At 40.0% G+C, this 27,962-nt stretch overlaps 1 protein-coding gene across 22 annotated transcripts in view; it reads left to right on the top strand.

Moving 5' to 3' along the window:
• The window catches only part of LOC100770216 (transient receptor potential cation channel subfamily M member 3), an 809,714-nt gene that overhangs the window by 611,349 nt on the left and 170,403 nt on the right, over positions 1–27,962 (top strand). For all 22 annotated transcript variants that reach the window (XM_035441905.1, XM_035441925.1, XM_027406525.2 and 19 more), the window contains 2 exons: positions 39–213; positions 22,762–22,885. In XM_035441905.1, the coding sequence (XP_035297796.1) occupies positions 39–213; positions 22,762–22,885 (299 nt within the window). The remainder of the gene's footprint in view (positions 1–38; positions 214–22,761; positions 22,886–27,962) is intronic.

Below are 27,962 nucleotides of genomic sequence, written 5' to 3'. Positions count from 1 at the left end.
TTCTCCTTTTTTCCTTTTCTTTTCCTTTTTTAATGCAGGAATCGGCCAAGGGGTTCCAGTGGTGGCACTCATAGTGGAAGGAGGACCCAACGTGATCTCCATTGTTTTGGAGTACCTTCGTGACACTCCTCCTGTACCAGTCGTGGTCTGTGATGGGAGTGGACGGGCATCCGACATCCTGGCATTTGGGCATAAATATTCAGAAGAAGGCGGGTAGGTAAATTACCAGGGCCCATGGTAGAGTCCTGAGTACAAAGCTTGTGTTTAAAGCTTGGAAAAGAGCGCATCACAACATGTTCTCTGCAGTTCAGGCAAGACCTTACATCCTAACTAGCTTTGAACAATTATCTAAATATTGACTGTGGGATGGTGGAGAGGAAGAACAGCGGACATCATCTAAAATGCATCTTCAGTAGGAAATCCATGATTACTCCATTCAGACCACATAAAGAGGGGAAGAAAGGAAGTTAAAGGATGTGTTATTTTATCTTCACTTCTCCTTCCCTCTTCTCCCTCAAGAAAGGAGAGGCAGGCACTGAGTTATGATAAATGAAGCAAACAGAATCTGAATAACTGTGCAGGGTGGCCTCTGAAAGAAGCTGGGTACCTTTGGGCATGAGTCTAAATACCATCATGGCCAAGCTGCTGTAAACACATTTGGAAGACTGTGTGAGCAGGTATTTCTCTATTGTCCTAGAAGGTAAAACCTCTATAATTGCTAACAGCTCTGGTCCTTTGTGAATTGCTCCCAGAACTCCTCTCCCCTATATATTTTGCTTGGACTACCAGCTCTTAAATTCTACCCTCTAAAGTCCAAAGTTCCAACCTCCCTGGGAGGAGGTCTCTCCACCAGTGGCATAGTAAGGTCTAAGCACTCTTGAAGATCATGAGAGTAATGGAAGGCTGGTGGCTTCTAACCCAGCACTGAACGTCACGACAGTGATCTGATTCCTAGAGATTTGATAGTTCTAGAAACATCCTCTTTGAAGTTATAGCTTACTCACTGATAAATTTAATTAAATTACCATCAGTATATTCTTTGGGATGAAATACTAATCCATTTTATTACTGAGGACCTAAAAAGAGGACATTTCCCCAGTGATCTTTATATTATCTAACAAAACAATGTTCCATAACCTTAATTTGTTTTAATTAAAATTCTTGTTATAGTCCTCATTTCTTTAAATACATAAATATGTTCCTTTCATATGAAAATAGTTAGCCCTTAGCTTTTGATTGTTTGTTGATCCACTGTTCTTGCTGTTTTTGTCATATATCCACAAAACAGATACAAGGCTGGATTTGGAGTGCAGATTTCCTTTCCCTTCCTACAAGAGAGAGAGAGAGAGAGAGGGAGAGAGAGAGAGAGAGAGAGAGAGAGAGAGAGAGAGAGAGAGCATTCTCCAGCATCTCTGGCTATCTGGATCTATCTCAGTGACAGCCAGAGTCTACTATCTATTATTTATCATTATTTTAAGTTTTTGAACATAATAAAATCTCTCATAAAGATGTCTTTGATTATTTCTGTTTAAATATTTGAGAAGAAAGAGTTAAGCATTTTAGAGTTGGAAGGGGCAGTGGGTAATTTCATATAGTGGACAAGAAGTTAAATGATTTGTCCAAATCTTCACAGCCCATGAGCTCTGACTAGCCATCCATCTGGGTTATTAGAAAAATGCATTGGAGTATGCTGCATGGTGCATCTTTCTGTCCTACTTAAGAAGAGCCTCAGTGACTCCTTTAAACTTTTAAGTGCATGAAAATAACTCATCTTATTTCAATAATTATATTTAAAATTTTAAATTATATGTTTCTTAGCATACAAAATAGTGCATTCTTGTTTATGATCTTGTGTTCAATTTATGATTCCTTTCTCAACCTCACCTAGACCATCACACACACATCCCCATTCTCACCTAGACCATCACACACCCATCCCCAAATTAAGACTCAAAGGGACCGAGCACTTCTAACTTCACTTGGAATTCTTAGTTCTAACTATTTAATAGTCTAAAAATGTAAAATTCCCAATCTGTATAGCATCTACATAAACATGTGAACCATGGGCAGTTATCAAAGAATTTGAATTCACCCACATAATTAATACAGAGGCAAAAATTAAATATTATCTATTTCAGGGGGTCTATAAAGCTTTAAAATTGTTCCAAGATACTTACAATATTTAAAATAAATAGAAACCTGAAGGCAGTCTTGTGTACATGTTTGTCATTACATGTAGTCACACACAGAGAGATGCTATGCATAGTGCTATGATGAAAGCCTACATTCTTAAGAAAGCAATGTAAATTTATCATGATGAAATGAAGTCATAATGTTTCTGTGTGTCACTTGAATAACTTTCAAAGTTAGTCATGCCTATTTAGCTTGAAAAGAAATTGTTTAACCACACATTTGCATGCAATTTAAAGTCATTTCTGAAGAACATTATTCTGTAGCAGTGCACTTTCTTTACGTGTACAAAAGGGAAGGATGGAAGAAGGAAGGAAGGAAGGAAGGAAGGAAGGAAGGAAGGAAGGAAGGAAGGAAGGAAGGAAGGAAGGAAAGAAGGAAAGAAGGAAGGAAGCAAGGTAGAGATGAAGGAAGGAAGAAAATGCATTGGTCCAGCTAGCCTTCATTCCCCAAGAAGGAGTTGTTCTTTGATTTTTCAGAATCCAATGGAATTGAACATTCTACTACATACATATGTACATACACATTTATATAAACAAGCCTATATAAGTAAATGCATTGCTGTCCAAAGAAAATTAGACATAGGGAACATACACATCCTAATTACAAAGCTTTTGTTTCAGACTACATTAATATTTTTACTGATTTGTTATATTGGGGGATTTATTTAAATGCTTAAAGTTCATTTCATTTATGGGTTGTTAAGTTATATCACTCTAAGGACTGTGAGAATGTGCATTCAACTATGTAGCTTTACATTTTAAAATCTTACTTGGATGACCTTTTTTCTCCTTACATTGTGACCTTTCTAGCTTGTCATTGAGTTCCTTTCCGAGAACATGAATTGGAAAGAGAATATGAATTGGAAAAGAATCTCTTTGGAAGTGAATTATAATTGGCAAAACTGATTATCTCCCCTGAATGAGATTGCTTGAGATAGAAACAGACAGACTGTGTCTATCACAGCACAAATGGGTTTGGATATACTTAGGAGACAATCACAATTAAATGCTTATTCAGTGTGTGGTGCTGAGGATCAAATTAAATTCTACATTTTGTCTTTTTCCTCCCTGTCTCTTCTGTGATATGTGGTACCTGGAAGAAATGGCCAAAGTCTATATTGCCCTTATTGTCATAATGGGCTTTCTGTTTACCTGTCATAGTTCAGAGTGAATCAGTAAGCACTTTCCATAATTAATTCCATTGCTCTAGAAATATTATCAAAGCTTTCTTCTTAATGGCAAATGACTAAACCCCATAAACACAAATATTAATACTGCCACAAATTGTTAGGTTTAATTACCTAGGGTTAAATACAGAGACGTTGCTTTCTGATGTCTGACTAAGCAGATGAACAGCATTGCCTGGTGCCTGGAACACCTTTCAGGGAGCAGCTTCCTGATGCTGAAATCAGACATGCCTTTGCCGGATCACTATCTCAGGCTTTGGAGAATTGGGACCTCACCCCTTCATTTGTCACACATGGAACAACTACCTGACAATGAACAGTGTCAACATGAGAATGTCATCTGAGTCCATGTGTGGTCTGAGTCAGTGCCCCTTGTCCATCACATTTTATTACCAATGCTTATAGTTACTGTGGGGTTTTTGTCCAAATCTTATCACTTGGATCTACCACATTTTAGATACTCTGTAAAACAGGCAGAACCAACTAGTGTCCAAAAACAAAAACATGTCTTAAAAGATTTTTAATAATTTGTTTGTGATTATTAGGAGATTAGCAGTGAGGTGTATACCATTCATATTCTAATATTCTGGTGGCATTTTAATTAGGGGTTGACTGTGAAGAACATGTGAGCAGTCCTTTCTTTTTTTTTTTTTTTTTTGAGACAGGGTTTCTCTACGTAGCCTTAGCCATCCTGGAACTCCCTCTATAAACCAGGCTAGCCTTGAATTCACAGATATCTGCCTGCCTCTGCCTCTGCCTCCCAAATGCTGGAATTAGAGGCATGTGCCGCCGCCACCTGGCCATGAGCAGCAGTCTTACTCTTGGGAGTAGAAGAAGAAGAAAAATAAGTGTGTGTTTTGTGGTATGAGGTGTGTGGATGGATAAGATAAGTGGGTGTGGTGGGGAGTGAGGGGTGTGAGGAGGTATGTGTGGTGTGTATGTGTGTATGTGTATGTGCTAAAAATATTCTGAGACTTTCATGCTTAAAACGAATTTAATAAGAATTCTCATGGGTTCTTTTGTTTGTTTTTGTTTTCCTTGATATTAACCATTGTTCTTTATTGAAAATAGATTTTTTTTGATGAGCTAGGGTGAAGGCATGAGAACATTAACCAGCTATGAAAAGGGAAAACTATATTGCATGGTTTCCAATTTATGACTGCAGATTTCAAAAAGAATGCTTGTTTCTCTCCAAATACATATCATAGGTCCAAAGACAAGAGAAAGTCATCAGAAAATCTGGCATATTAGGAACTCAGTTGGTATTCCCTGGGGCATGTCATTCTGTGAAGTGATCACAAGTGTTTACTCCTGCTGCTCCAGAGATTCAGCTCACACTGAAGAATGTCAAAGCCCTATCATTTTTCTATATTACTTTCTACAGAAAGTAATTGACCTGGATGGCCTGCACCCCAGCATGATATAGACATAATTGGAATGTCAAGTAAGAAAGAAAGAAGCCGATGTCAACCAAGCTTATTTCAAGTATACATTTTAGTTTTTGTTAATTTCCTCTGCCTCATCTCTTTTCTAGAACTTTCTGTAAGAAATGTCAAACTGATTCTTTCTCACTTTTCTTGAAAGAAATTGTGGAAACATCATAGACAAAGAATAGAAGTGGTTTTACTGTTATTTCTCTAAACACCATTTATGGAGTACTGACTGTGTGCATAGAACTGTTGGGAGATAATCAAAGCATAGTCCTGGCTCTCAGAAACACCGTAACAAATATTCAAACACATGACTACGGGGTCATGTGGGCTCTAAAAAGGACACAAAGTTCTTAAACAGCGCAAGATAAACCACTGAGTATGGCATTCCCAGCAAGAGTTCTGTGGTATGACAATTATCTATAAATACCAATATAATCAATCTCCTTTTTCCTCCTCTTGATCAAATCTATGTTTAATAAGGATCAGCCTAGATGGTAGGAGAAGAAAAAATAGTTGGTTCTGTCTGTGTAACAACCCTGAAAAAAGATTCAATCCAAACAAAATGAAAGGAACTGATAGAGGAGACCATTTTTCTGTTATTGAACTTGAACTCAAAATCCTCCTGCTTCTGCCCCCTGAGAGTGGTGCTATACACATACACTACTATAAGTGGTCAAGGGGTGAAATTCTTTGAATTGGTATACTAGTATTGTGTGTGTGTGTGTGTGTGTGTGTGTGTGTGTGTGTGTGTGTTCCTGTGTAATTTTATTTCTATATTTAAATTCAATGCATTAAATAAAATTTGGTAAAATGAGTAACATAATATTTACTCATATATAATTATATATAATTACCTATATCTTTATAGATACATCCAAATTATTTAATTGAAGACTTAAATAGAAGGCTGATAACATGACTTTTCAAATTAATAAAGCATTGGGTATTGCCTAGTAATTGTTTTAGGTAATAATACCATAAATACTAAGGTATTCTAGAAAGCATAATTTTCCTCCAAGGATGTTTATACAATATCAAGTAAATAAATATAACAAATAGTTTTCAATGTAATATTACTGAGTTTTGAGGTGGCAGAAGGTACCACAGAGAGAGAGAGCATTATAGACAGAAGTTTCTGTCCTGCCTGGTCCTGCAGCCATTTAGTCCCAAATAAACACATAGAGGCTTATATTAATTATAAACTGTTTGGTCGATGGCTCTGGCTTCTTATTGGCTATCTCTCTCTTAATTATCAACCCATTTCTATTAATCTGTGTATCTCCATGTGGTCCTGGCTTACCAGTGATGCCCAGACCTCTTTCTTGCTCAGAAGCTATATGACATGGCCCTGACTCTGCCTACTACATTTCTCTATGCCTGTTTGGATTTCCTGCCTGGCTAAATCCTGCCTGTCCAGTGGCCAGATATAAAAATACAACCTCTTTATAGTGCCCACATTCTAAGTGGCTAGAACAACTGTTAAGAAAGCACAAAATATGATAAAACTTTCATCCAACAGGTTGTTGTTAAATCTCCCCATGCTGTGCCAACACAGGGAGGATGAAGCATTGATTAAAAAAAAAAATCTCAAGCATAGAGAAAAAATACCATGAAGGAGAAAGGTTTTATTGATCTAAGTTATCCAGTCAGCTCCCTACATTAAATATGCTTTAAAATTGCCTAATTCTTGGCTCCCTGGGAAAATGTGTCATTGAACCTGAAGAGCCAACATCATCAGAAGGTATCTGGGCAAACCATTATGGAGGAGAACTCTTGTCCACAGTTGCCAGAATACCCGTCGATACAGGGAAAGATCTCAAAGGCGTCTACTAACCAAACACCTTTCCATACCGATTAGATGGACTGAACACAGAGCTCAAAAACTGTTTAAAACCAGAACCACAGATGATCCCACTGATAAGAACACATGTACTCCACTTAATCCCAATGAGAATAATCCATGCACCCCACTTCCCTAAGAATGATTTAGAGTATATGAAGATTAAATTTCTCTGATACATCTAGTGTTTTCAAAAGTAGCTTCTGCGGTATCTGTGCCTGGTGCACAATCTCTTCAGGTCACTAGACCATTGGCACAGGCACTTTGCACCTGCTGCCACTCTCGGTCTTCAGAACCCATTTGAATCCAAAAGTGTGTTGACCTTGAATTGCCTCCTCCCCCTGCTGTGCCTTGTTCTAATCAGATTTGAAAATCCTCCCCTACAAGACAGTTTTATTGTTAAAATACTCAATTTGATGGGACTTTTAGCTCTTAGTACTTTTATTTACATAGATTTCTTAAGAGCAACTGTGTCCTTCATTCCCTCTCTTTTGCTAATTACTGGGGTTTTTTATTTTTAAGTTGGTTTTCATGGCGTTTTCATATATGTATATGTACCTGTATGTGTCACTATTTGTTGTAATTCATCTCCCCTCTTGCCTCCCCTGCCCAGACTCTCTGCCTCTACTCTTATTGGTTCCCTTCAAAGTGTATTCTGACTAGTGAAAACACATGGCCAATTTTAAAAGGTGGCCAAAATGGGAAAAGGTGAGAAAAGCAGTATTTGAGGGGGAAATGCTGTGGGTGAGGAGGAAATTACAGACAGTAATACAAGCATTTAGATCAGTATGGACACCATCACACCTCACTTGTCACTGATGTAGTAGTTATCCGGGAGAAACACTATAGTCCCGACCTTCCATATGCTTGGTTTTCATTTTTTAAAAATAAGTACTTTTTATTAATTCTTTGAGAATTTCATTCAATGTATTTTGAACAAATTCATCATATACTCCTCCCCTAAGTATGCCTAGATCCACACTTAACTTCCCCATTCCCCCAATTTTGTGTCCTTCTGGCCTCCACAGGTATCAAATACAGATATACATGCAGGCAAAAACAGCCATACTCATAAAATAAATAAATGAACTAATGAATACCTAAACAAAATGACCTTGAATTTAATCCCTGTCCTTTAGAAGAAGTCAATTCTGAAGCATCTTAACAGATATTTGACCCTACAGCTGTTGCTACCCTAGTTTAACTTGCCACCAAAGACACCACTAATAATAAATGTCTGGAATGTTCTTAATAGATTTCACCCAGAATTGACATGGAATTATCAGATTGATCATGGACCATAGAATTTTCATACACTGTATACAGCACTGACAACCTGCTGTAAAGCTCTCTTTGACAGAAAAGAGGAAAAAATGTATTGAGAGTAGAATCCAATGATACATCTACTAATCTTGACAAAAGAAACAAGAAACAAAAGCCTCTCCATTTGGTTTCAGTGAAGCCTTTCCTACACTACTGAGTGGATATTCATGCTTATTATACATTCTTTGGATAGTTTATGTAACCCAACTCTTCATCACAAAGAAACACTCCTATACATCTTGGATAAGCATTGAAGAATCTATTCCTATAAGCCCATGGTAGTCATAATTCAGTGTTTTGGGGACAGGCCTAAGATTTGGATTTCTGTGAGCCTGTGACCACCTTAGTTTTCATCTTTTGATAGTGTTTCAGTTTTATCATTGCTGGTACAAGAATCACAAGCCATTTTCCTCTTGAGTGCCAACTCAGATCAGTTAGTGATGGCTTCCTGAAATGCACTGAGAATGACTTTAAGGCTACATCTTGGCTCTGATGAAAGGACCTAATATGATAGATTAACAATGAAACTGCGCAAAGAGAGTACCTCACAGTCAGTCCATGTGTTGCAAATGTCTACTGGCACTTGAATAAAGCGATACTCTTATAAGTACCCTCATATCTGTGAGATGAGTAGCAAGTAGTATGTCGAATTATCTGAACAATGAGAAAAGAACCCAAGTTACCAAAAAGATACTTGGGAGAGAGGAAGCAGTTGCTTTTTGACCAATATGCCAAAACATATGAGTGCTTCAATCATCTGGCTAGGTAAGGATTTCTATACAAGGATAAGGCATGGGAGATGAAGGACCAGAAAGTCACTACTGGGAATGAGTTAGAAATGGAATGAGGAACAGGGTGACTACACAGGTTACTATTGATAATATATAAGAAATAGAATTTTTTAAAAGTAGGAATTAAGGACTGGAGAGAGAGCTCTGCAGTTAAGAACACTTGAGGCTCTTGCAGAGGACCAGTTTCATCTCTCAGCATCCATGTGGTATCTCCCAACTATCTTTGACTCCTGATGCCCTCTTCTAATCTCTTCAGGTACCAGGAATGCACATGGTATGCATTAATATATGCAGGCAAAAATTCATATGCATAAAATAAAATAAGTTGTTTGAAATTTTTAAGCAAGGAATTAGTCCAGCATAGACTATTCAACAAAAATAAAGAAAACTTACATTATCCCACCATCTGAAAGAAGAAAAACAGGGTAAGAAGGAGTAATCTGACACACTACCTAGAGACATAACATAGCATTACTCTTCTCCAGCCCCTTTGCCCCTATCTTCAACAACATCCTTGATACACTGGAGTTAATTGTATCTATAAACATGAATGTATCTCTTATATATCACTGCAAAGCTTCTACATGCAAAAACTTGACCTAAATATGTTATTTTGTAAAATGAGATAACTATGGTATTTATCCCACTGTAGAAATAAGGAAATTAGGGTGAAAGTGTCATGTCATTTGCTAACTTTCTCCTCGTAGCACCATGGTCTTCCCAGGCAAGCTGGAACTCAAATTACACTCTTAACACCAATGCCATATTGTATCCTAGAAGATGGGCCAGTGACTGCAGAAGGCTTATCTTGCTTGTCCCAGATCTGAGTTATTTCAGACAAGGAAGTAGAATGCATCCAGCTTTCTTCTTCTCTCACATGCTAGTTAACTTTTCCTCTGAAGATAACCAGAGCCAACATTTAATGTGCATCCATTGGAGTTGTGGCCACAGTTTGAGCTCCCCAGGGGACTCCATATACTCCTTAAGCCAGCACTGATTCTAACTTTAATGCAGGGCCTAAAACTACTGACCATCCCCCTAGCCTGGCTACAGGTGGCATTCACTGATCGGTTTTACTTGGAATGAACTCAAGAGTATATTGCTTGACTTACAGTTTTGGCAGAAAATCTGCCCGACCATGTGGTGGTTTCTGTATTCCTTGGAATGCTTCCTTTTCACTCTTGGGCACACTCATAACCACAGGCAAAAGAGGAGGGAAAATGACACAAACCAAGCCAGCACTGTTTGGAGTTTTATACTTAAATATCCTACTAGCCCTAGCCCTAGCCCTAGCCCTAGCCCTAGCCCTAGCCCTAGCCCTAGCCCTAGCCCTAGCCCTAGCCCTAGCCCTAGCCCTAGCCCTAGCCCTAGCCCTAGCCCTAGCCCTAGCCCTAGCCCTAGCCCTAGCCCTAGCCCAAAGTAGAACATTTGGCAATGCTGTTAACTTCAAGAACAATGCTGTGCAACAAAACTTCTTGGGATGGCAGTACCTGCCTCTGCCATCTATTAAACAGACAGGCCCTGAACACTTGGGTTATGGCTGCAAAAATAAATTATAATTAACTTTAATGGTCCCTCACAGCCAATGATAACCACACTCAATACCACAGTTCTTCATTTAGCAGTGGGTTTTTACCAACTAGAAATGCTTGAATTCTGATAGATTTCCTGTGTCATTTGATATTTCATTCAATATTAGTTATTCATTTGAGAAATATATTTTGAATAACTATTATAGTGTAAGCCCTAGCCCAGGCACTGGCAAAAATACACAAGGGAGCCAAAAGAACAAAATGCCCTACCCTAGTGAAGCTTAGAGTCTAGCAGAGTTAAATAGACAGATAATAATAATAATAATAATAATAATAATAATAATAAACAGTACTTTAGAAGGTGCATGTGGGGTGCACAAAGTTATGGGATCAACACAAAAACAAAGTGGAAAAGATGTCTATCATCACTAAGTTGGCACTCCAGAGAAAGTGAGGAGTGAATACAAATACAGAGAAAGGGAGGAGTGAACATGCCATCCAAACAGCCAAGGAAGGAGCTTAGAGTCTAGGTGGTTTTATGAAAGGCCACTTATAAAACACAGAGTACAAAGCTTATTCTTATCATAAGTATCAATTGCTCACTTGCCACTCTCAACCCCACCATGCCACTCAATTGTGTTTCCTTCGGTACATATGCCTGTGCCTTCAATGTTACCATACATGGCTCCAGATTTTGGAGTTCAGGAGTGAGGGTTAAATAGGAAATGGTCCCTCTGTGGGAAGCAATAATGAAACTACCAATATACATATGTCTTGCCCCATAATAGGCAGTTTCTCTAAGTTTTACCTCCTAAGTAGATAGAACCATCAGTAATAGGCCAGATGAACATTTTATTCTAGACTAGACATTAAGCCAAGATCAGAATTGCTATTTTTCTTAATTGATAGAGACCGTTTTGTAGCTAGGTTCGATTTTCAGTGACAAAACAATCTAGCCAACCAGTACCTGTGTTCCATTCAATCTATACCAACTTCCTATTTAACCATCCTTTTCTGAAAAAGAGCAGCAGAGTTGCTCTTAGAGATTCTACTTGTTGAATATTTATGTGTCTTTCAGTTAATTTAAGGAACTTTGAGCAACTGATAAAAACAAGAAATACCACTGGGAACAGTGGATTCCTGAAGTCACATGACTGAATCTTCTCATACATAGACTACAGAGCATCCTCGTGTATGTAGCAGAAGATAACACTTGCATTGAGCCGTTTAAACAAATCACAAGCCTTTCATCAATAAACTGAAGTGAGCCTGTACATGGAAGTTAGCATAAATTATTATCAGAGTCTTCCCTCCTCACTTTTGTCTTCCTACCCATCTGGCTCTCACAAGCTCTGTACTGTTAAGGAAGTCAGTTAATCTCTGTAGACCTCACATTTTTCCCATGCCTAAAATGATTAATGTTGAATCATTCCTTTATTCCAACTTCAAATCCATCCAGCAGAATCTTCCAGGTAAATCAGGAAATAGTTTCGTGAGTTTTGATCCCCACCTGTTTGACTTCAAAATGACATAAGATTAGTTCTGGGAACCTTCTCATTACCAGCCTACTTCCATGTCACCTGATCAGTGTGATCCTGGATTTCCCCCATTGAAAGCTTGGCTAAATGGTTTTCAATGGTGCTTTGCCTTCTCAAAGACTTGTTTCATCCAACAGTCATGGCAACATTCCACTGTCTCTTCACCGTGTGGCTGGTCTACATGCTAGTTGCCTTGTTTCAGCTCTGAGCTGGGTTTCACTAGGACTCCTCTGAAGGTGTGAAAAATTCTCAGTAAAAAATTCCTAATTTTTCACACATGACCTTTTGACCTAAAAACATCAATTTTCAGGACATATACTAGATCTGCTAACAAATGAGGAGATAGCGACTGAAAGAGCCGCATAATCTATTTCAGAGTCCTCAATAGGAAAGAAAGGAAATGGATTCCAATGAGAGGCACCATATTGAAGTCTTTTAATTTCATCACTTCATCTCCTACCAATTATATATAGATAGATACATATACATATACATATACATATACATATACATATACATATACATATACATATACATATACATATACATATACTTCTGTAATAAAATTACTTCCACCTGCCAAAGCTGCTAAGTTCTGTGTGTGGGAAATTACCTTGGTATCCCTGAAATGCTGAGTATCTTCAGATGGTGAGCATTATTATGAATAACTGCCCTAAGCATTATGAGAATAAAACAGTCTTCTCCCAGAGCATCTAGTAAGTAGTAATCAGAGATTTTCACAGAAGGGGTAGTTTCAACTGAGTTTAAACAGGCTTTGAGTAGAGATTTTAGAAGAGACTAATCCGTACAGTAGATAGAGCACATTCAAGGACACAGAGGCATACAAGAGGCCAGTTGGCTTGGAAGGTTCTATATTTATGGGAAATATATAAAGAAGACAGAAAAGAGCCTAGTTTAGGGGACAGACCACAGATAAATCTTAAATGACATACATAAATTAAAATGCCATCTGGCTGGTAATGGGGAGCTATTGCAGAATTTTAAAAGTGTTCTAGAGCATGATCCCTCTACAGAAGAGCTATTTAACCAATGCCACGGAGGGTGGACTGGAGGAGGATACGGAAGAAGTCAACTGGCAATCATTTTATTCCAGATGAGTAAGATAGGGCAGGCCCAACCCAAGGGATGAGGTTACCTGGTACAGTCGTTCAGGAACTCAGATCTCTCTGTGCCAGCATTTCTAACAGGGGTTACTAAAGCTATTGTTGCCTTGCCACCCCAAGCAGACCCCAATGTGAAATAAACACCCTTAGAGAAACAATCCAGTTTTTGATGACTTGCCCTGGTCATTTAAAGCTGGCCCAAGATTTTACTGCACATTTAAAGCTGCACAGATTTTACTGCAACTGTCCATTACATACAGCTTTTGACAGGGATAAAAGTATGAGAATGTTATCCCTAGAAAATGGTCTCTGCTTAAGTGACAAAGGCAATACCTGGTACTATGACTACCAAATAAATATAGATAATCACTTAATCAAAAGGAAGGTTGAAGGATATATGCACAGAACTAAGTAGCAGTATTTTAGAAATATGAGTGGTTAGGTGGCCACTTTTTTGCCTTTTTTATTTAAATTAGAAACCATCTTATTTTACATATCAATCCCAGTTCCCTCTCCTTCCCACCCTCCCATTTCCCCCACCAACCTCCCTCCCCATCCCCTTTCTGCTCCCCAGGGAGGGTGAGGCCTTCTATTGGAGATCATCAAAGTCTGTCACATCATTTGGGGCCGGGCCTAGGCCCTCCCCCGTGTGTCTAGGCTGAGAGAGTATCCCTCTATGTGGAATTGGCTCCCAAAGTCCATTCAGACACTAGGGATAAATACTGATATACTACCAGAGGCCCCTTAGACTGTCCAGGCCTCCTAACTGACACCCATGTTCAGGGGTCCTGGTTTGACAGTTATTAGTCTGGGGTCCACGAGCTCCCCTTTGTTCAGGTCAGCTGTTTCTGTGGGTTTCCCCAGCCTGGTATTGACCCCTTTGCTCATCACTCCTCTCTCTCTTCAACTGGATTCCAGGAGTTTGGCTCAGTGCTTAGCTGTGGGTGTCTGCTTCTGCTTCCATCAGCTACTAGATGAAGGCTCTAGGATGGCATATAAGGTAGTCATCAATCTCATTATAGGGGAAGGGCATTTAAGGTAGCCTCTCCACTATTGCTTAGATTCTTAGTTGGGGTCATCCTTGTAGATCTCTGAACATTTCCGTAGTGCCAGATTTCTCTTTAAACCTATAATGGCTCCCTCTATTATGGTATCTCTTTTCTTGCTCTCCTCTATTTTCCCCCTGACTCAATCTTCCTGCTCCCTCATGAACTCCTTCCCTCTCCTCTTCTCTTTCTCCTAACTCCCTCTCCCCTCCCTACATGCTCCCAATTTGCTCAGGAGATCTTGTCACTTGCCCCTTCTCTGTGGGACCATGTATGTGTCTCTTAGGGTCCTTCTTGTTTCCTAGCTTCTCTTGAGGTGTGGATTGTAGGCTGGTGATCCTTTGCTATATGTCTAAAAATCCATATATGATTGAGTACATACCATGTTTGTCTTTTTGTGACTGGGTTTAGGTGGCCACTTTTAAGGACACGTGGTTCTTACCACATCAGCTACTCAAGAGGGAATAACACTACTAGCTCCTTGATGCTAAGACTGAGTAGTACTCATCTCTCAACCCACTCTTAAGATAAAGCATGGCAGTAACATGCATAGGCATGATTTGTGGAATGAGTGAATGGATGGAAGAATGAACATGCAAATGTCTGCATGGCGTGTTTGCAAAGTTCCATTTAATTAAGCTTCCATAAATGTAAATATCTCAATTTCTCAAAAGAAAGCAAGCACTGCTGCAGCTCCTTAATTTCTCTCAAGTTGGAAAATTATTTCTCTTTGAAACTTATAATTCAAGACCAGCTGCCGTCAAAGGCCCTTTTAGTTAACAGAAAGGAATCTACCAATGACTCTTCTCTAAAGGACACCATAATAAGATCTGGATAACAGCAAGTGCTCACAAAGGCAGTCACACACCAGGCCCTTTATTAGGTAGACTTGTTTAATTCGCATGTCTTGGAAATAGGCTTTATCACTTCCATGTTACGTATATGAAAGAGATAAATAAGGGCTAAGTAAGTCTTAAGATCACACAGTCAGAAGGTGAGAGCCTATTAAAGGCTGTCCATCCTATACTTATGGCAACAGAGGTATAACATTTGAAAGAAAGTGCTAGCTTTTATCAAAAAGAAGGGGACAGGAAAATTAAAGAGAAGAGGAGCAATCAGAGATTGCCATTCTCTATGACCTCATTCAAGGACAACTTTGAGTGTCCTTTATATAACATTTAGGCATTTGCTTTAGCTTCAAATAAATGACAAAATTTCTGTTTTCTTAGTAAACTAGAGATGCCATTGGAAATGATGTCTTTTAAGTACCAAATGTGGGTATTCACAGTTTTATTTATATAAGTAAAATTTCTCACACTGTGTCTGCAGCATCTCACAGCATCTGCAGGGGTCTCGGGAGGACTGTGCTCCTCGAAAGCTGTTAATTAACCTAAGATTAGCTCTTGGAGTCTCACTGAATTCTAGATCCCTCTTTTAATTTTCAAATCTAGGAACAAAAATTGATATTGCAGATAATTACATTTATTCTGGGAGAAGTATTTCTACATGTGGGCTGGATTCACAGCATTTGAATAGAACACTAATTGCAAAGTATGGGGCATGTTGCTGGCTATCCTGAGCCCTGGGTAAACACTGACCTATTTTAAATTACTATGCATCTTGTCTAAAAAAAAAAAGACTACAGACCATACACATAGCATTTAAATGGAACCACAAATGCCACAGTGCAGAGATTTTCCTCAACCGAAAAAAACCCTCTAATTTGAGGTGTACCCAAAATAACACGGATACGTATGGAGCCACAAATTAGTGGTTTCTATAAATAAGTCACTCTGTCACAGACCCAGTTCTAAAGCTACAGTTTCATGTAATACTACAACCATGTTTTGATGTCAAGAAGTTTTCAATCACTACTCTAGTGCCATAAAAAGAAGTCTAACAAGGGGTTGTCTCTAAATCCATTGATGTTCAAATATCATGGTAAAAAGGCTTTCAGTCTCTCCTCTCCAGTGCTGTAGAGTAGGGGAAAATTGGAAGAACTAAAAAAAAATCAGAATTTCAAGAAAGCAAGCTTCTTAGAGACACTAAAATGTGTATGCACAAAGTAAGTCAGGGAAACAGAGTGAACTGCTGTCACAAACAGGGGTCAGATGCTCAACAAAGAAGTACCTAGAGGAGAGTCTAAAGCCTGCAAAACCTGCAAGCTTCTGAATGCTCTGTCCATGTCTTCTTTTATCAGACCTCACTTAGACTCATCTTCCCGAAGCCAGTCAGAACACTTCCAACCTTTTCATTTTCCCATTCTCTCTCTCCCCTCTCCGGCTGTCTCTGTCTGTCCATTATACATATATACATATACACACATATATAGAGGAAAAGCATTTTTCTAATCACTAATTGAGTTTACATTTTTCCCTGTGATGCACATGATTAGGAAACTGAGTGAGAGAATAATGTAAGATACAGGAGAACTAGCATCATGGGACAAGAGTGAAAGAAATACAGTCAGTCCAGACACTGATGTCACTGGGTTATCTGACAGATCACTCCAGGACCTTTACCAGTTTCTTCTTCTGCAAAATAGACCACCTGCCTGCCTCACATGGATCATTCTTCCATTTCTCCCATGGAGTGTGGTAAACCAGGAGGTGCTAAGAATACAGGAAATGTAATAAGGATTGCTCTTACAGGATGTCATTAAACCTCTTCAGCCAAAGGCATATGAGCTTCCGATATGCTATTTCTCTGTTAAGAGGAGAAACTGGCAACAATGGGGAGCTTTGAACAGCAGAGACAGAGCACAAATAATATTTTCTTTTGCTCTAATCAGAAGGGTGTGGAGGGGGAAAAAAAACGAAGCAGAGTTGAAGTTTGGCAAATGTGACACATGATGTTTCAGATGGACCAAGTCACCTTTGCTTCCTCAATCATCTCCATCCCATGTGTGATGGCTCTCTCCTCCATTTTCTCTGTTCCATCAGTGATGAGCCTCTCTACTTTGTAGCTCTAACCTGTTGCTCCAATTGTATGTTTTTCTTGCTAGCTGATTGATCCAAAGCCACCATTTTGGTCATATACAAAGTAGGACTCAGAAACTATAGAACTCTTGGGTGAGTCGTTCAGCTCACCTAGCTAGTGAAAGCTGTGGCTAAGTCATACATCATTCTTTAGTTCACAAACTGGCAGACTGGATGGAAGTGACAGACAGCTCTCTCAAACAGTTAATGACATCAGGGAATTCAGATTTCATTACAGATGGCTGGCAGTAGAGAACAAATTTTGAGTTGTTATCAAAATTAAACACCTGCCGATGAATGATTGGACCTATCAAGTGGCTAACCAGAAGAATCCCTTCTGTAGTCAATCATGTGCTACATTATACACTTTTGATATTGCAGAACTCTCTGGACTTACCCCCTTGGGTTGCCTGTCAAGTAGACATATGACCAGGTATGACTGTTCATGCCTTGAGTCTTAGGAGAATTAATTAGCACCACAAATAGAAATGGGTCTCTCTCTCCTGATGAAACACTTCTCACCACTGTAGGAACAAAGCCACAGATCTCACAAGACATGGTGGCACTCTGTAATTCTAGCACTTTTAAGGTAAAAGCAGGAGAATTGTGAATTTGAAGCTAGCCTGGGTATATAGTAAGACCATATGTCAAAAACTAAATAAACTCTAGCATAGTCTCCAAAGGCCCCCAGAGGCCCCCATGATCTTGTCATGGCTAACCCTCTCTGTAGCCTCACCTTGTCTTACCTTTTAATTTGTTCTCCACAATAACCTTTAGTTATTGTAACAACTGAAATAATCACCTTATAGAGGAAAAAAGGATTTGGGGAGGCACAGTTTTGCACATTTGAATGTATAAATAATTGGCTCATTGGTGTGGTGACAGATCTTAGCAGGGACATGGAACAGATCAAAGCCATCTAACCTGACTGGGACATGAAACAGCCTAGATCCCCTTGAGGGCACACTCCCAGCATCTCAAAACCTTAAGCAGTGTTTCCATAGTAGTTCCTTTTCTGTGGCTAAGATAAATCCCCAGGACCAAGGCAACTTATAGAAGAAAAGGGTTTATTTGAAGATTACAGTTCCAAAGTATTAAGAGTCCACCATGGCAGGGAGGAGGCAGCAGACAGCAGACAGCAGACATGGCAGCAGGAGCTGAAACTAAAAGCTCACATCTTAAGTCACAAGCAGGAAGCAGAGACAGCATGCAGGATGTGGCTTGATACCTCAAAATCCAACCCTGGTGACATACTTCCTCTGGCAAGCCCCATGACCCTTAAACCTACCCAAACAGGCACCAACTGGGGACCAAGTGCTCAGACAGCTGAGCCTGTAAGGGACATTTTCATTCAAATCACTTCTTTGAGATTCTACCAACTCCCACTAGCACTAAACTGAGGCCACACCTTTATCAGAGAGACCTTTAGGGGTCATTTTGTATCTAAACTATAGTGCTCACAAGCTCTACCCATAGGGCCCTCTTCTCTCTTCTCCAAACCAAGCCTATCCATTGCCATTTTGTCTGTTCTTTCCCATCCTTATCATCTTCAACCCTTTCTAGTGCTCCTCTCCAGGTATCAGGTAAAGCTCCATCTCCTCAGGTTTCACCAAGTCACTCTCACCAGCTCCTCTACTTCTCTACCACTGACAGTTGTGGCTGAATGCCTAATTGATGTCTTTCTACTCCACTGAGGGCTAAGAGTGACCATACTGCATCTATCCATATATCCCTGACACATACCACAGTGTCTACCACCAAGCAGACATCCATATGAATTTTCTAAATGAGTGAATGGTGGATGGGTGGGTGGATGGATGGATGGATGGTAGGATGGGTGGGTGGTAGATGGATGGATGGTGGATGGACAGAAAGGTGGATGGGTTGGTAGGTGGGTGAGTGGGTGGGTGGTAGAGTGGATGGATAGATAGATGAATAGATGGGTGGGTGGATGGATAGACAGGCGAACATATGGAAGATTTCAAGCTGATTTGGTGCTAAGGCCATTGAGCCATCCAGAATTACATAATATCAGGAGAATATTTGAGATGTCACTTCTCATCCTCATCTGAGCCTTCTTTTCTGTAAGCATGTATGTCTTTTGACACACATGTATTCTTCCTGAGGGAGGAGTGAATGTAAGTTGACCCAACCTTCTGATCCTCAGATGACGAGCTTTCAGGATCCTTGGACTTTACACCTTTTTCAAAGGAAGGGTACCACAGTGAACAGCCCTCTGTGCTCATGGGAACCATGCCTATCTGGGGCATAGCAGGCCACTCATAGAAAGGTATTCTCAAGATTCTTGCCCTGCTTTCCTGTGGAAGGCTCACAGCTGTCTGCTGTAGTGGCCACAGCATTGAAGAGAGGCAATAGTGTGGAGCACATGCTGCACAGAGAGGCAGCATCATAGCATGGAAGAGAGCACTGGATTCAGCTATTGTCATTGCTTACTGACTGTGTGGATCTAAGTTTTGGGCTTAGTCTGGCTAAAATCCATGCTTATAAAATTAAGCAAATCTGAGTCAACTTCCTGTTGCCTACAAGCCAAAATGTAGCTAGCTCCACATCTGCCTGCATGTTGCCATGTTCCCCACCGTGATGACAATGAACTGAATCTCTGAAGCTGTATGGAAAAGGAAGCAAGGCAAAGCTGAGAGAAACAGATGCTACCCTCAGGGCAGCAGTGCCATTTGATTGTTTTGGTCTTTGTACCAGCAAGTCCCACTTCTACAATGTTCCACTGGCAGGGTAGAGAACAGACTGGGGCAAGGTGAAACTGGTGGCAGACAGTTAGGCTGCTATAGCAGCCATCTTGAGATGCTGGGAAGGGTGCATTAGAGACCTGTGGCATCGATGGACCTGGACCTGAGCAGTGCTTAGAAAGTCAGCTCTCAAGAGGAGACTGGGAAGAAACAGACTTAACACATGGACCACGTTCTCGCCTACAAGAGCTTTTCCTTCTAGCATTTTTTTTTTTTTGAGGATTACATGAGTTAATACATTTATAAATGTCTCAGAAGAATGTTTGGACTGTAACAAATTCCCAACCAATGTCACTGTGTCCCTGAGGCTATACTGGACTTCTGTCAGTCGGGCTTTAGAGGTGGGTTCTTCAGCTGCAAACAAAAGACAGAAAGACATGTGCATACCTCAGAGCTAGTGAGAAAGAAATGAAATATAAACAAGTGCAGAATCTATCAAACAAAGAGTCCCAAGTGAAATGACCATACAAATTACTGCACGAGTTCCCTTCAGTGAAAGGGTGCGCTGTAATTAGGATGAACACTATACTGGAACACTATGAGGAATGCCATTCATAAATATTAGCTCTTCTGTAGTGTATGTAAGGTAAAGGGACTTAACTGAAGCCTTTAGTTTTATCGTATATGTGTGTTTTCACTCAGACTCGAGACTGGTTTTAAAAAGTGACTTTGGGAGCTTGAGGAGATGGTTCCCAATGTTCAAAGTGCCTCTCTGCAAGCCTGGCATGCTCAGCTAGATCTCCACAAAAAGTTTTAGTTAGCATCTGGAATTCCAGCATCTCTATGGGGAGATGTGGCCAGAAGCTCCTGGGCCAGCTACACTTGAAGCATACAGCACAGTAGAGGAAACCAGAGGAACCCTGCCCAAACAAGATGGAAGGAGAGGATCCCCTGGAGTTTTGAGAATTCTGAGAATGTTAGAGAATATGTAGCCCTTTATCTGTTGGATTTTTAATGCTATTGTTTATATTTTTACCATTATAAGAGCTAGGAATGAAAGATTATCTAAAATTACACTTGTTTTGTGTGCATGTGTGGGTACAATGTGTGTGTGTGTGTGTGTGTGTGTGTGTGTGTACATACAATGTATATATGGAGGTAGCCATTCCTTCTATCCACCACTTGGGTCCCAGGGAGTGAACTCAGGTTGAAAGGCTTGGTGGCAGGAGATTTTACCCACTGAGTCAGCTGGTTCATCTATCTATTGACTTCTTACATAGAACTAACACTAATTTCTTCCCTCTCCCTGAGACACAACCTCTCAATATAGCATGTAATTCACTGTATAGACCAGGTTGGTCTGGAATGTCTCTCTCCCAAGTGCAGGATTACAGGCATGCACTACCATGCATAGCCAATAACAATTCCTGAAAACCAAACAAAGCAAAAATACAGTGTTGGGGATCAAACCCTGGGAATGTCAGGCAAGCACTCTAACCTTTCTCCATGGTCATTCACAATGTCTAGTAACTTTCTATTCCTTTGAGCTTGCCTATTTCATATTATTTCATATAAGGAGAAATACCAAGTAAAAAAATTAAGCAAATCTTTAGCCTATGGGGTTCCTGCCAGTATGAAATGAAATAATATTCTTTCTTATCTTATCTAGGAGTTGCTGATACCTCAGTAATGAAAGCAATGTGTAATGTATAAAATGTACAAGTGTTAGGCAGAAAATATTATTTTACCAGTGTCTTCAAAAAGATTTTCATCCTCCCAATTTTGAACAGTTATCTCTTCATAGCAAAATACATTTTCACGCCCTTGCCATTTGATGGCTGACAGATGCCTTTCTCACCAGGCTGGTGAGAGGAATTAAGATTTAGTAGCTGAGACCTGAGTGTGCACTGATGGGGCACACTGAAGTAAACAGTACTGAGCTTTGGGAATGCTGCTTATCAATCCCACTTTGGCTCACTACAAAAAAAAAAAAAAAGAGTAAAACCTCTTTTTAATTTTTAAAACAAATTAAAACTCTTAAAGTAGTAACCTAACTCCTGTTTCCACTTGGGGGGGTGCCTGTTTCTGTGAGGGAATACATGTGCACATGTGTGTCTGTGTATACATACATGTGTATGTGGAAGCCAGAGGTCAACCTGGAGTGTCACTCCTGAGGAGCCACCCACCTTCATTTTGTAGACAGCCTCACATTGGGACCTAGGACTTGCTGATTACGCTAGCCCTTGGGATTCTTCTGTGTCTGCCTTTCCAGTGCTGGGATTACAAAGGTGTGTACCACACCTAGCTTTTACAAGGGTGCTGGGGATCAAACTCCAGTCTTCCTATTTGTATAATAAGCATTTTACTGATGTCCATGTATTAAATGGATGCTGAAAACTGTGTTGCTGAGATGTAACTTTTCTTCCAATAATTAGTTATAATATTACAGTTTGTGGGGAAATGACACAGCAAACCCTTTCCAAAATGTAGATAATGCAATTGAAGGCATCTTTAATAGCAGAATTTGAGGTAGTAGGCACTAAACACATGACTACGGGTAAGGGAAAATGGTAACAAGTAACTAAGTCCACTTCCAATTTCACCCTGTGAGGTTCTGAGACTTGAATTTATTTTTAAATGCACTACTTTGTAAATTATCACATTCAAAACAACAGATATTGTGGGGGAAACATAGGAAGAAGTATAACTGATTAAAAATAAATCCTCAGTGCTCTCTCATGTTCCATAGTGTTCCAGCTGCACTGTAGGCTATTTTGAAATACCCTACACTGTGTTGGGTATTTTGAAATAGCTAGAAGGAAGGGTTTTGAGTGTTATCACAACAAAGAAATGATAAATATAAGGTGCAAGATGTGGTAAATATCTTGATTTTATTATCCCATAGTCCCTAGTATATTGAAACTTCACCCTATCAACTATTAGCAATTATGTGTAAATTAAGATAAACTACAATACACACACACACACACACACACACACACACACACACACACACACACACACACTGACTAGGAGTTCTGTTGACCTGATTGGCCTTGGTTTTCCTTGCAGACTTATCAATGAATCTTTGAGGGACCAGCTCTTGGTGACAATCCAGAAGACTTTCACGTACACTCGCACCCAAGCTCAGCACCTGTTCATCATCCTCATGGAATGCATGAAGAAGAAGGAACTGGTATGTCAACCCTGTAGGTGGCAGGGCACTCTCCATGTTCCCAAATGTTTGCTTCATCCTGTTTCCTTTTCTCCTCCTGGCCTTACTTTCACAGTCCTCCAGAGGTACCACTGGCTCCAGAACTCACGGATTTTTCAGTGTTGGCTCTAATGAAGTGTGTGTAGTGTTCATAGCCAGGCTTCCCACATTTTTCCTGTTTTCAGTTCACCTAAATACTTCAACCAAATGAACCATGAAGAATATATAATTGGTTTCCTCCTGGTGATGTTCAGTTGAGCCTATCTTAGTTGTGGGGTTACACTTTGCTTGTAAGCTGAGAGTCACTAGGTGTTTCTTGTCACCACATCTTTAGTGACACAGCGTCCAAGTTGGTATGTTAAATTGTACAGATAGAAAACATATCAAGTACCTCAGAAGCTCTGGAACATCTCTGTGAAGTTCCTAGAGTGCTGTCTAGATGCTGCTTACAAGTTTCTTTTGTCAGTTCAAAGTGTTCTCCAAATGTGGAGTAACAGGAGACTCTCTGGCAGAGTAAAGAGAAATCACATGAGCCAATACTAAGGAGCCAGGCAAAGAGCTGAGTCTTCCTGTCTATTAACACAGGTGATCTTTGCAACTCTCCCAGTAAGAGCAATAAATGGTGCTTTACCTTTACCTTGCACTTGAGGAAGTTGAGACTCACTTGGTGAATAATGAGGAAATGAGATGCAAAAACCAGTGATAGTCACTGTGGGAAGCATTTTTATTCAACAGTTGTCTTATCCAAACTGACAGTGAATTTCCCACTCTGGGAAGATTCCCATCAGGCTCTCAGGAAACGAACAATTCTCAAAGATCAACTGAGATGGTAATGAAGGCAACCAAATGTTTAAATGAAATTAACATGTTCAGTAAGCAAGGCATTCTTAGAAGACATCTACATACCTTTGTCAATCAAGGCTTCCAGAAGCTTCCAGGCTTGGGATGACAACAGAGAAACTGGAGACACCTCTAATTCCTGAATATCTATATGTCCAAGTGCATACCCTGCCATCTGGCATAGGGATGCCAAACAAGCTGTTAGAGTCCATGGCCACAAGACTGCCATGCTTGTTCCTTCCACGAGACATAAGAGTTCTTCTGAGTTCCAACAGTTTTTAGATGCCGAAGCCAAAGCTAATGATGAGCCCTCACCATGACTGGAATTTTCAGTAGCTTTGAAATTTCCTAGAAAGGCAGTTCTAGCAAACATTCTAAGTAGCCATTAGAGGTTATAAAACTAAATGATACTAGATGGACTTGTCAGGGTATTTTATGAGACTGTCCTGTAGGATTCTACTGGATAATTGTCATTTCATCATAAAGCCCTGAGGAAAAGGTTGAGTGCATTTCTAGGCAAAGTAAGAAATGTGACACACTCCTACCTCAGACTAAGGAAATGCATTCTGAGCAAGCAGTAAGTGCTCATCTCTCCACATATGGGCAGAAATGTTAGGGATCCATAAAGTCGTACTTAATTTAAATGATTTCCATTTCTGAGGGACAATGTGGCCAGTACTAGATGTTTTGCAAATGAGAGGAACAGCGGGTAGTAATTTCTCTTTGTGGCATCACTTCATTTAGAGGTAAGGTGTCCACCTACAATCTGGAAGAGCCAGTTGGGAGGGTCTTGTGTCAAGTAAACCCCACTCACCAGGCTGCAGCACATGGCACACGGAACAAACAAGACACTGTGAGGTGAAATCCCTCTTCCTTCTTATACTTCAGCTGCCCTTTGATTGACTTTTAAAACTCCATGAGATATAATTTTTTAAGGCAAATCTAACCAATTCAGCCAAAGCTCCCAGTTCTATGGCTAATGCAACATCATGCTCCTGGCCACAGCCAGTTATCTCACACAGTAAAGAGCAGCACTAGAAACGCATATGTAGATGGGTCTGTTGATGTTTCCGGCAGGTGAGGCAGCCCTGTACATTCTAACACATATACAGATGGGTCCATTGATGCTTCCAGTGGTTGGGGCAGCCCTGTTGGCATCATCTCAGAGGTATTGTACATTCTACTAGCTTCATATAGTTCTTGAAATTCATTTCTCCTTTGCTTATTCAAAAGCTGTCATCTTGTAAGAAAATAGTATCTCCTCCATAGAAAGCAGCCTTCCCCCAGGATTGGTTTTGCCCTCTGCTCAGACATGAATTTTAAAGTTGAATTGCCAAATCTGCATGCATGGACACTACTAGATGGGAATAGCAAGTGCCCTGATGACTCATCTCCTTGTATTCAGCAGAGGCCTGCCTTCGAGAGACATCAAGGTCCATAAACTTGCCCATTTGTTTCCCCTCCATCGCAAAATATCCCCATCTATGTTTCTTCCTTTTGTATCTGTATCAAAGGAGGGTTATTCTAACATGGTTCTCCCAACATGGGCCCCACACACCCTCATATCATACTTCCTCTGCGATCTTGCCCTAGGAAGGGTACTTGGTTTTTTTTTTTTTAACAATAACCTTCTTTGTTACACCATCTGTGGGGTTCCACCTTTATTCCCGATTTGCCAGTCCTTCAATGGCACCGTTTTCCTCTCATCCTTAACTTTTATTTTCCCTTCTCTTTTCTTCTCCTCTTTCCCTTCCCTTTCTCGTGCCTTTCACCCATTGAAGCCATAACATGTGAAGTTTTTTTTAAACTTTTTTTTTATTTTTCCTTTGTGCCATTTTAAAGAGAATTTAAAATCTTCTACCGTGGGAGATTGCATCAATTTCTCCTTGAAATTGTCAAATTTTTCCTTTATGTGTTTTGAGATTGTGTTCCCAGGCTCATAAGATTCTACAATTGGCTGTATTTCCTAGTGAATCATTGTCCGCCATTCTTCAACAGCCTTATTCATTCTTGACAATGTCCCTGCCTTGCATTTCAGCTCTTCTCTCAGTTCATACTTCCCTGAAAATGAAAGTGCCTGTGCCCTTTTTTTCCATTTCCAATCTTTCCATTTCTTACTGTTAGGTGCATTTTGCATGATATATTGCTTTCATTTTTAATACCATTTAAACAGAGCTAATATAGTTAGCTTGTCCTATTTGCATGTGCTGTGAGCTGTTTGCCCTAAATAAACTTCTTTTACATTTTATTCAGTCAATGAGACAGTCTCACCTGCTGAGCCTCCTATAATAACTTACACTTCTTGCTGGTTTCAACAATAACCTGTTTGGATGTTATTCATAAAACTGTATTTCTGGCCTTAACCTCTCTCTCCTTGTCTCCACAAACATAATTGAAACTTGCTTTGCATGCCCTGCTTAGCTTTCCATTGTTACTTCAAATTTTTAGTGTCAAGAAAACATCAGTCTCCCCAATTCCCTAAAAAGCCCACCCCTCCACCTCCATAATGCCCCACCCCCTGTGTCTCATACCATTTCCACTGTCCTGTGAGCTTCAGCTCCTCCTCTTTTCTCTCAACACTGCCACCCCAGCCAGTCATTGCCAAATTGTCTTGGTGTTCTTTTGTCATTGTCTCTGGTGTTTGCCTGCTTTGCCTGACTATAGCCAGTAGCCCGTATTCTCATTTTCTGCACTAGGACCATGTGGATTGTTTCCCCTGATCTTGGGAAGAAAACCTTTCTCCCCTCCTTTAAGCTTTCTACATCTGCTCCTACCTTCACCTTTTGGGAGCCTGGGTTCAGATTTTGCCATCCCCTTCCTTGGCTATCTTCACAATGTCTAACCTGGTGTACTTTTTTATTCTGGATGAAGCTGGGCATATTGTTACCACGTGATCACTTCCCTTTGCCACCCTGCCTTCCATCAAGTAGTTCGGGCTTCCCACATTCCCAGTTCCCTTAGTCAAAACAAACCATTCTGCTGTTGTTTCCACTTGTTCAAATTATATGCAGCTAAGAGCATCCAGTTGGGACATCTCATAACTGTTGAGTATAATTCCAACACAAAAGGATAGGGAATAGATTACAGTTGCCTTGTAGCCTGTTTCTAAGCTGCTTGTGGTGGAAAGTGGTCTGCATCACAGCTCATATTGGGTGCCTTACACAGTTTACTATGTGTACCCTCTAGCAGTCTTTGTGATCGCCTGGATTAAATAGCCCGTGTTTTAAATGAGAATCTGACAGCAGTGGCAGGAGAGTGAGCCTGTGAGGTTGATTTTAATAATGACCCATTGAGTCTACATCAGGAATAAATGCATCTTGTTCATGACATTTTTCTCAAAGCATTCATACACCAAATTTCCCCCATAAAGGCAAAATGTGACTCCATGTTTATGTTGGAAGATAAAAAATTATATAAAAGATTAATGACTTCAAAGTCATTTACTGCTGTGTCCAAGATGACTTCCTAGCACTACTTGATTAGGAGTTTTACAGGGTAGGGGGAATCTGAATTGTATTCTTATCTCGAAATCTAGAGAACTATGCAGTTTTCCTACTTCATCACATGATTTTGGTGAAAAGCTTCAAGAATTGTAGTAATTACGTAACTATTATTTCTTACTTCTACAGTTTTGAGAATAATGAAGGTAACCAATAGTTTAATTTGGTTTTCAGTTGTTTACTGGAGACCTAGCCAGTTCTCATTTGCAGCAATGGTTCTAAAATCAATAAGCAGTAAAATGGTATTGGGGCATTTATCCAGTTTATCAAATTAGGATGGACAGGAATAAAAATGAACCAATTTTTCCTTAAACATTATCAGTTAAAAAGCATCTAAGGACTACTGTCCAATCTTGATTAATTTAGACTGCACCTGAGTAAGGGGCTTATAAACCAAGTTTATTGCTTAAAGTTTTGGAAGGTGGTAAATTTCAGAGCAAGGTACCAGAAGACTGGGAATCTGGTAGGGACTTTCTCATATATGATGGCTTCTTGCTGAGTCTCCACAGGATGGCAGGGGCAAGCAAGCTTCTTCAGAACACATTTCTGAGGACACTAATCCCATTCACAAGGGTTCTGAAGCCTTGATGATTGAAGAAGCTCACAGGCACCGCACTTGGTGACACCATCATGTCTGTGACTAAGATTCAATATACGAGATGTGGAGGGCAGGTCACAAATATTCAGAGCACAGCAATCATAGAGACATCTGCTAGTAA

This window comes from Cricetulus griseus, chromosome 3, assembly GCF_003668045.3.
Source record: "Cricetulus griseus strain 17A/GY chromosome 3, alternate assembly CriGri-PICRH-1.0, whole genome shotgun sequence".
NCBI lineage: Eukaryota > Metazoa > Chordata > Mammalia > Rodentia > Cricetidae > Cricetulus > Cricetulus griseus.
This window is presented reverse-complemented; position numbering and strand designations above follow the sequence as displayed.